The sequence below is a fragment of the Perkinsus marinus genome (genome assembly GCF_000006405.1).
Source record: "Perkinsus marinus ATCC 50983 genomic scaffold scf_1104296942710, whole genome shotgun sequence".
Lineage (NCBI taxonomy): Eukaryota > Perkinsozoa > Perkinsida > Perkinsidae > Perkinsus > Perkinsus marinus.
The window spans coordinates 112,000-122,249 of record NW_003212056.1 but is presented as its reverse complement, the minus strand read 5'-3'; the positions used below and the strand labels follow the sequence as shown (position 1 = coordinate 122,249).

Genomic DNA, 10,250 nt, shown 5'->3' with positions numbered 1-10,250 from the left:
AATTCGATCGCACTGAGACTGGTCCACCGATGTCCGCCCGCAACCCTTGGTTGCTTCCTCGTCTCGATGCTGTGGATAAGAGGATGTTCTATCGGCCGGTGCATGACTTCCTCCAGTCATGCCCGGCCCTGACCGTTTCCCGGCTTTTTATAGACAAATTCCCTAGCCCGGAAACGGTCTGACCCCTCCGTTTTTTTCAAGACCTCCTTCACGACTGCGCCTCCCCGATCGGCATCCTTATAGGCTATCACGGCATAATGCTTACGCACGCCCCCCTTTGGTCGCATTCCAACCCGTTTGATATCGTCTGGCTTGAAATTGCCTTTGACCTCCCCCTCGTCGAACTGCTTCATGGTAACCACCCAAACTGATGGATACTGCTTGGCCCAGGCCTCCAAACTTCCCTTACTGTCTTGACGACCCTCTTGACGTTCTTGCTTCTGACCCGACCTGGCGTCCTTCTCCGGAGAACTTGTCACCTGGTGTACCTTGTCGGTCTCTATCCCGGTCCCCGCAGCCTCCTGTGTCCTACACCTATCCCTGATGATGTCAATGAGTGTTATCTCCTCACCCTTCTCTACATCATGCCCCACGATGCTTGTAGTGAACGGGAACATGCTAGCCCACTCTTCATCGAGCGATGCCGCATAACTTCCTGTGATCTCTCTGTAGAGTCTCTTTGTCTCCTGTATAATGTCTACTCTATCCTTCTCTGGGAGAGCACTGACTATCCGTTTGACAACTCTACGATGCTCGCTCTTATCCCGGAACGTTGCCTCTGCCAGGCGAAACACCCTCTCAGCCTCTTCAAGAAAATGGTCTACGTCTTTCGGTCCCGAGTACTTGAGTGCTGAGAGTTGTTGGTTCAGCTTAGCTATGAGAGTGGGTTTGCGTGCAAATCTATTCAATAGATGATTCCTCACAACTCTCCAATCCCATCTCGATCGTTCCACTGCATCCCGAGCACTCCCCGTGAGTGCTTGGGTCTCTGGAGAGCCCCCTAATGTCTCCACCAGACGCTCCACAACTGTGATTTTTACCCGTTCGATTGGACGGAAATAGGTGTCACGCAACCCATCGTGCTGTCCGGTGACGACAGTACCATTGAGGAAACTCAAGTGAGCAAGATCGTATCTAACCGTTTCACCGTTTCGCCATTTCAGTAACGGTCGCGGTTCGCGAATTAGATCAGCTACTAAGCTTGGGTAGTTGCTTCAGCGTGTCTACGTTCCACGCACTGGACCGCTCTATCGCTCTCTACTCTGCCACTCTAGATCTATCCTATCTGAGATCTTGAGTTAAGTTGTGCGGTTATCTCTATCACAGAGTCCCTCGCCTAGAACCACTCATAACTGCACAGTGCGTCACAAATTCCCCAGCGCCCGCTTCCACAAGGATTGCTTCACACACGTCTAGGTGACTCCTCAAGGACACTACACTACGACATTTTGGCATCACCAACTTCGAAACTAGTCCCGCCGTAACGCCCGTCCCCCGGTTTCTTACTTGGCAGTTCCTGGTCTCCTCGTGCTCCATCAGTTGGGATTCCGGAAAACGGATTGACGGCCGACATTGTACGTTGTTGACCCTTGTTCCAGACCGGTCTTTGCCTCCTCCTTCTGAATGTTGTCGAACCGGTAGTTTTCTATAGTCCACACCACCAGATGTCATTCCCAAAGTAACAGGCTCCATGACGGTCTCGGTCACCTTGTCCTCCCCTAAGGGAGCCATAGACATGTTTCCATCACCCGTCTCGCCATTGTCAGCTCCCTCGTCGCCGTTAAGACTAACAGATATGACGGGATGGTGGGATGATGTCGCTGATGACGACGCTCTGGACCTCACACTAGCTGGTGCCAGCGTGCGTAGGACAAGAAGACTGTCCTCCTCTAGCTTGGCGATATCAACCTCGACGCGTCGTAACTGGTCTTGCAGAAGACTTTCTTGGACCTCCAGGGTCTCTAGCGCTTCCGGTATGTCGTTATCATCATCCACCACGATATTGCTGATGGACTCTCGCACTCTCATAAGTTTCCCTCGTATACGTCCTCGCTCTCTTCTCTTGGTTGTGAGCTCTCTTTTGATCGTCGCCTCGTCTTTGTTGTAGTCGACCGAGTGTTGAGAGCCCCCCACTGATGGGTCGTTGTTCTCAGCTGTCACCATGTTAGTTGAACCTTCCCAGCACTGAGGAACGCGATACGGAGGGGAGAGTGGAGATTAGAACAAAACGAACTTGAGCCTTGAGCCAGATGGCTACGGCTTGAGCCAGATGGCTACGGCTCAACACGGACTCATGCGTGCACACTATCACTAACCCATTATTAATTGCTTATATACCACGCTACAGGAGTCCCAAAGATCATCAAAACCAAACCAAATATCTGTCATCACCACTGGTTGACCAACCGTTTCTGATTCAATGGGCGGTCGCTAACTTCCAGATCCGACCGAGCCCGGGATCTGGACAAGACGTCAGTTGGGCAATAGCGATCCATGAATCTAAGGCTGTGATTGGACCTAGCCATCCCCCTCGATGCTACATCAGACGCACTGTAATACCGTTCTCTGGAAACTGGTCGGATTAAAGTCCTTTCACTAAGGAGAGTGTGAGAATTCCAAGGAACCGTTTTCAGTGACAGAAGTCCCTACAAAAATATGGAGGGCGACTGAAAGCTCTTCGACCTTACAGTTCGGCCTTGGATAACAGTTCGGCCGTGGATAACAGCTCGGCCGTGGATAACAGTTCGGCCTTGGATAACAGCTCGGCCTTGGATAACAGTTCGGCCTTGGATAACAGTTTGGGTTTCTGGTTGACCTGTCAAGCTCTGCGCGATACATTGTAATAATGGAACGTATTGATTATTTACGAGGCATATTACACAATGTACCAGGTCTGTAGAGCTGATTGATCTTGGTGTTGGTCCCATGGCGAAGCCGCATCCCCAACCATGGTATTATTGGTAATGCGTACTCGACGCCTCGTGGAGGAATTCCTCCTGATATATATCGTCATGACAGTACAGGAATAGTAATTTGACAGGGGCGAAGTATTCCAGTGTGCCCATTCGGACACCTAATCGGTACTTACATGATTGAAGGAGTCGGGAGAGTATTTGCAATGACCAGCGTATCAGTAGACGCCATCATATGCGACGAGCGAGTATTGGACTTCTCGTGAGTGGGTATCTCGCATTAAAGAGGGGTCCGGATCACCATGTGCCATGGTGACCATGTTGGATCAACATGGTCACCAAAGACCAGTATCGTGCATGGAATATGGATGCGGTAGAGTACTGTGTCTTCAGGCACGGCAAGCTGGTAGTGCGAGATGAAGCTTCCATTGCTCGGAAGTAACGCGTTATACCTATCCATATTTTGTAGTAGATCGCCTGATCAGGTACCCACGGAACTACGATGGTGTCCTCCCTGTCTCTACCGGTAAGGATGGCGAACTAGCTCACAAGTAGTCAATGGCCTTGATGAGAGGCCTACTACGGTTCCTATACTTGGTAGTGGATATGAGCTCAGGGGGATCACGCGGGAGTCATTCTCCGATGAACTCAGGTTAGATTTCATAGTATCGCATCATTGTCTTGATTTCATCCCCCAATTCTTCGACCTCAACCCTATCAGTAACCTGTCCGTCCTTGTGGACTACGATCCTTATCAGACACACGTGAGATGTTAATAACGTGGGGTTTGTTGCACTCAGTAGATCCACCTAGCAGTGGAAAGCAGCCCATACCAGACTGTGCTGATGGGCTTATAGAGGAAACCAAGCCCAACTCAGTGTGGGTAATCCATGTCCCAATACTTGGCCATACGTGATCATTCAACCCAGGTGTCTGTGATATCACTATCACCAGAATTATATGCGTTACGGAAAGTCGTAGAGATGACTGGTGGCGCCTTGTTTGTTTCTACTAGTCCTATACATTTCAAACGATTAATGCAGAGTAAGTTCTCTGCTGACTACCAATTCTCAAGTCTGGGGTAATCACGGCGTCTCACCCCACCAAACTGGGTTAGTTCTCCCAGCTATATCAAAATGGACTCCCCAGATCATGGGATGGTAACAGTACAACGGATCTACCAATGGAATGTATGTGTCACAATAGGCTACAACAAACCTCTGTATAAGCCTTTCACAACAGTGTCGTGATGGTGATGAGTTGTACCTACAATCAGTTACATTTGTCCACAGTGTCACAGCCCAGTCTGTGAGATATCAGCTAAGTGTCCAGTATGTAGACTCCCCTTTTTGGATGATGATGCACTGAAGAAACATCATCGACACATTTACTTTGTGCCAACGCAAACGAGTTTGTACTTCCCGAGTCGTTGAGTGCATTATAGGTACATCTCGTTACCAATAGTAGACTACCCCAAGTTCTATACATGCAAATTCTGTGGAACTGACTTCACAGAGGGCTGCTTCAGATGTGATTAGTGTTTGAGTGATGTTTGCTACGAATGTGATATGTTGGCTCATAACAAGCTCAGTCATTTCTCAGATTCTATGCGTTTTTCCGTTCACTGACCATCAACACAATGGGGGCCGATTCACATGTGAAAGATAGGACGGATTATATTCACATCACAACCTAGTGAACAGTGTACAAAGAACATCAAGTGAAACACCGTCAAAGTGAGTGCTATACGAAGCACAACGATAACGTACTAAAGATATCTATCTATTTGAGACGGCAATCAGCAGCCATAGAATGATAATCCTTACAAACGGAGAAGCCCATGTCTTGAGAGTAACTATCTCCATAAAAACAGCGAGACCATTCCCAGTTATGGACCGCGAACAGTGTACCATTGACGTCAAAGAGATGATCGAACTGCTCTTGGGTGACGATACCCTCCTCTACCATACGTTTGGTCAGATTGTTGAGGGTATTCCATATATACTCGATGCCACCATTAGCGTCGGGATAAGAGGAGGTATCCTTAGCGCACATCGACAACTTGCCACACCCATGGCCCATCTTACACGAGCCTTCGACCATAATGGTAATCTTAGCCTTGAGATCCTCCCAACCAGGCTTAGTGCATACGGTGCATTGCTCGGTCATCATCCACTTCATACGATCGAGGAGATCATCCTCATAACTACCACCTAATTCATTTCTGTACAACATCATAAGGGCGTGGTCTGCATAGCGCATAACGTATTCAGTCTCCTGAGAGTTCTCCTCACCCTCGATGGTACTATCAACGTAAATGGAGTTAGGTAGATACCCCATACCCTGAGTCACTTCGTTAATCATGTCATGGGACTTCGTGAGGGCCTCTTTATAATATTCATCGGCAATATGCTCAACATCAAAGCTGATACCAATAGGGGATATTTCAGCCATAGTCTGCGCTGACACGGAACGCATGAGGAACTGCTCGAAGGTCGTCACGAATCCCACCATCTTCTCGCCATTCTTATCGACAACATCACCATAAGTAAGCCAGATGACGCCGTTGTTACCAGTCTCCTGACGCCACTTCTTCATCCAGCTTACGAGCTTAGTCTGATCCTTAATGATATTATAGTTCGAGGCATCAGCAATGTTGATATACAAATCTCCACAATTCCACTGACGGCCCATATCACTTTTAGCAAAGTTGGTCAAGGAATCATCACCTTCCCTCCAATAGCTCTGAGACCAGGTATAGGTACCAATCTTATTCCCACTACACGCATCAGAGGATATTGGCCTAGCAGTTGGTGGGAAAGGAGTACTAGCAGGGAATGTCACTGGTTGGTTAGGGTCATCAGGGAGAGCGGATGGCAAACTCCCACTACCTTTACTACCGCCTGTTGTCGAACATCCTTGCATGCCGAACATGAGTAACGTACAAGTAGCCGATGCTGCAGTAGACCACCTCATTATAGGAACTAGTAGGATATGAGATAAGAAAGAAACCTGTGGTACTCAATATAGGTCGTATCCTAGCGCGATCGAAGGGGATAATCTCGCTAGAGACCACACAAGGCTTCGTCTCCAAATTTGTAGTGAGTCAAGGACCACGGTTAGAACTATAGATTGGTCAACTATTGTGTCCCACCCAAATCCATCATTCCCGATGTGATATCGTTAGGGGTAGAGTAGACTGTGGCCGACTAAATATCATAACACGTATCACACTATACTACACTATCCGTTAGGTTTGCAACTAGTTTCCAGCCATCACGATGACGTATAATACGTCACGTATTACATGAAGGATCTCACGAACTGATCCTGAAATTCGAGGTTGGTCATGTGAAGTCTTCAATCACTTAGAATCATGTCCCATAGAATCCAGTTTACCGAAACATAAATCACGATTGATGTTCTACCAAAATTCAACAACAGCGTCGAGAATTCAAGTCGAATCTGGGACAATTCTTGTGTTATCACCCCCACCGTAATGTATCTTCATACTCCACAGAGTTATCAAATTACAGCGATGAGAGAATGTACACGAAATAGTTACAAGCTTACATTGGCTCCATGTGTATCACCTCCTAGAAGCATCATCGACTTTCGATCCTGGTAGATGCACAACGCGGGACAGTACAACGAAGCCAAGTTGTGTTACACTCCTCACAATACCTCGCTGTGAATTGCACTTGGAAGGTAGCACCATACTGTTATGAATATGAAATTCTTCCCGGCGTTGGTGTCGGTCATATTGGCATTTTGCTTTTCTGGTTGTTCAACCGACTCGGGTAGTGACAGTAGCCCTGAGACTCTACCTCCTCAATTACCCTCGGGCCCGAATCAGCAGGCGACGTTCCCTAAGACCACAGGCCCCCCTCCAACAACTAGACCCCCACCTACCAATGCATGCACTGGTCGCCCGATAGGCATTTATTCCTGGTCTCAAGATTACTGGAGTGAAGGAGATCCCGCTCTAACTGACTTCATTTCAAGTGATATGGGCAGGACGTGGAATTGTGGTGAGCTTTACATCAACGTGGCTGATCCTACAAACTACAACATCATCAAGTACCAACCGCAATTGGTTGCTTGGATGAAGAAGTGGCGTCAGGATAGTGGGAACGATGCTATCATTTGGTTGACTTATGGTGATGTCACCGAAAGGGATGGTCAAAAGATGTGCGCCTTCGTAAACACTTTCGAGCAATTCCTTATTCGCTCGGTTTCTGCCCAGGATATGGCAGAGATTGCACCTATTGGTATCAGTTTTGATGTGGAGCATGTCCCTGATAATTACTACTTACAAGCTTTGACCAGTTCGAGAGAGATGATTGCTAATGTTACCGAGGGTATGGGTTATCTACCCAATTCCATCTTTGTAGGTAGTACTATCGAGGGTGAGCCCAATCAACAAGAAACTACTTATGTCATGCAGAATGCTGATAGGGCACTCATGATGCTATACCGTAACTCGGTTAATGGCACTAACAATGATGGTTTGTTGGAGCGTATGCAGTGGATGATGACAGACCAATGCGTCGTGTGTACGCAGCCCGGATGGGAGGACCTGAGGGCGAAGATCACTATCATGGTCGAAGGCTCCTGCGAGATGGGTAATGGTTGCGGTAAACTTTCTATGTGCGCTTATGATACGAGTAAATATCCCGATCCTGATGGTGGTATCGAGTATGTGTGGGATCAGTTAGAAGATCTCACTAGTTTGATGGTCCCGACAGGTATCGTCACACAGGAGCAGTACAATAAGTTGTTCGATGTTAACGGTACGCTATATGCCATACATAATTGGGAATGGTCTCGATGTTTCTATGGTGATCCATTCTCTCAACAGATGAACTATACTGATTGTATCCAAAATTATCACCTTGACGCTACAAGCTGCCGAACAGAGTAGAAGATGCTAGCGAGATATCTTTTGTAACAAGTTGATTCCCGTCGTGTGCTTTCTATCTTCATTCCTACGATGGTTTCTTGGGTTATCGCCAGTGCAGTTTAAAGATTTAATCGTTCAAGATTATGAGACGCCATAAGTGCATTTTGTAGATCACTGGATTGAGTTTCGGAGTGCTTCGAAGGATAGTCGGATGATTTCTCTTGTGTATATACAGTAGTTCCACCCGAAAGCAACACAGGAGGACACTTCTTCGGAAGAAGTCCTTCACTACTCCGTACTTGACATCATTGACATATAACTATGTATTAATTTACTTTATGTTTGAACGCAATGACTTGAACAACTTGAGAATCGGATTTCACAAGAATTGATGGTATCAGATAACCGTACAAATGAATGGGAAGGAAGATGCGGTCGCGAAGAATGGGTTACTCTACAATAAAAAACCAAATGAATATAACTACAAGAAGCCGTACTCCTACGGGAGATCCTGTTCTTAGCTCCCCAACTCCGGAAATCCTGTTCTTAGCTCCCCAACTCCGGCCGGATGACATGCGAACAACAAAACGGACGCCCATACGAGAGGCCAACAACATGGGACGGAATCGGAGTGCTTGAAAGGTTTCCATGTTCGAATCATCCTCCTGGATGACATGATTATATACCGACCAAAACGTTCTTACACATAAGCCAAGTCTAACAGCTCGTCGTCATCCTCAGCTGTAAAGTACCAGTCACACGAATAGATCTTATACATAGTATCATCGTAAGTTATACAGAGCAGTAGAATATTCTACAGAACCCATCAGTGGCCGCTAGCAGACACGTCAGCAGTTCAGAGACCATACCAAAGGAATGCGAGATTATCGCCGCACAGATTGCCCACAGGTGGCCTTCACGTTGGTGGATTCTGAGTTGGCGAGGAGATCGGTACTCGACTTGGACTTTCTGGAAGGGAACACCGACTTCGCACCTCGTCTGACACTCGAACACTGCTTGTTGAGCACCCAGCGAGAGATACGATGCTTGTGATGACGATGGAAATGCATGGAGTAAAATTCTGACTGAAGGCAGAATCTCGATAGACAACAAGAGATAACATTAAGACAGTGAAACCTCACAATTGTAGACACCAGGACCTCACACAACAGCGTCACGCTAGCCGCACCCGAGGATTCGACCTTACACACCAAGTGATCCAAACAGTTAGAGAAGCAGTGAAAACTCTGCTACACTATAGGTTACAAAACAACTTCTGAATCTCAAAGTTATAGGTGACAGACAGCATTGAATAAGATACCATAAAGATGCACTCTGTAATGGAATAATGGAACGTCAAGTAAATAACATATGCTGGTCTCGATAATGATATTATCATGATGTCCGCCTGTTATTCGACTGTCCTACTGTTCAATCTTATGCTACTGTGGCATTGCCGGACGAACCGTGACGTATCTCATCGCCAAGAGATATTCATACACCGAGGTTAGGGTTCATGGCACTTGCAGAGATCACGGGAGAGTATTGCCATCCTCAACTTCCCTTTTTACAATATATCCCGCGACGGTTAGTTGTGCATCCACATTCTACAGTGAATACGTTCTACATTCGGTCGTTCTCTAGGCTCCGTGTCAACTCTAAGGTTATCACGTCAAATCGATATGTCATTTATCTATTGAGCTATCAGCAACTTTGACCTGCTTGTCTGGGTACTACTATGAACGCAACAATGTATTGATATGTGAAATGAGACGAACCTTTGAGATGGAGTAAAAAGTTTGTGATGATGAAGTACAAAAAGTGTTGCTACAATGCCCTTCTTTTAGATGGTAAATGCAGCGATTAACAACTGATAGGACTATCGTCCAAATTGACGGACCCCTCTGGAGAGGCCTTCGTAACTGCTCTTTGCGAATTGATGTGCTGATCTCGACCTGGCGACGAACGGCGGAAGGTCGTGATGCTCCCCGGATGATGGTACTCGAACTGAGATGGACCGCAATGGTCAACCCCATCGAGTTAACAGTCGGGAAACAGTGTTTGCCGGGGCTTACCGAGTTCGGTCGATGTTTGGCCACGACTAATGAAGGGATTAGTGACGGTATTGCTAACAATGACTTCGGACTCTATGCCTGATATGGGAATACGGAGGAAGGACCAAGGTACGACTTTACTACCAACAACCTCCTCAAGACGCATCCAACAATCACCAAAATGGACGAGATGAGCTGCCAGAGAGACTATCTGCAACAGACCTGTAAGCAGGAACTTCTCGGCCGGGTCTGAAAACTATAATATGCATGAGTCGCACCACGCGGGGGGTACTACCTATGGTGCTCGCCGCCTTGTCGTTTTATCCACAGTTCAGCCCATAACATTGTGCGTGTCTAGTAGCTCTACATTGAGCCTCATGA

The 10,250-nt window shown here is 47.1% G+C and overlaps 4 protein-coding genes across 4 annotated transcripts; 1 reads left to right on the top strand and 3 right to left on the bottom strand.

Moving 5' to 3' along the window:
• Positions 1 to 116: 116 nt before the first annotated feature.
• Pmar_PMAR020778 (hypothetical protein) lies at positions 117 to 617 on the bottom strand (the record flags this gene model as incomplete). Its single annotated transcript, XM_002781346.1, has 1 exon — positions 117 to 617. The coding sequence occupies one exon, from the start codon at positions 615 to 617 to the stop codon at positions 117 to 119; it is 501 nt and encodes a 166-aa protein (XP_002781392.1).
• Positions 618 to 1,364: 747 nt separating this feature from the next.
• Positions 1,365 to 2,028, bottom strand: Pmar_PMAR020777 (hypothetical protein; the record flags this gene model as incomplete). Its single annotated transcript, XM_002781345.1, has 2 exons — positions 1,365 to 1,412; positions 1,507 to 2,028. 2 exons carry the CDS (start codon positions 2,026 to 2,028, stop codon positions 1,365 to 1,367), a joined length of 570 nt encoding a protein of 189 aa, XP_002781391.1.
• Positions 2,029 to 4,694: 2,666 nt separating this feature from the next.
• Positions 4,695 to 5,888, bottom strand: Pmar_PMAR020776 (hypothetical protein; the record flags this gene model as incomplete). The annotated part of the gene is made up of 1 exon (XM_002781344.1): positions 4,695 to 5,888. One exon carries the CDS (start codon positions 5,886 to 5,888, stop codon positions 4,695 to 4,697), a length of 1,194 nt encoding a protein of 397 aa, XP_002781390.1.
• A 1,033-nt stretch (positions 5,889 to 6,921) lies between these two features.
• Positions 6,922 to 7,836, top strand: Pmar_PMAR020775 (hypothetical protein; the record flags this gene model as incomplete). The annotated part of the gene is made up of 1 exon (XM_002781343.1): positions 6,922 to 7,836. One exon carries the CDS (start codon positions 6,922 to 6,924, stop codon positions 7,834 to 7,836), a length of 915 nt encoding a protein of 304 aa, XP_002781389.1.
• Positions 7,837 to 10,250: the final 2,414 nt, after the last annotated feature.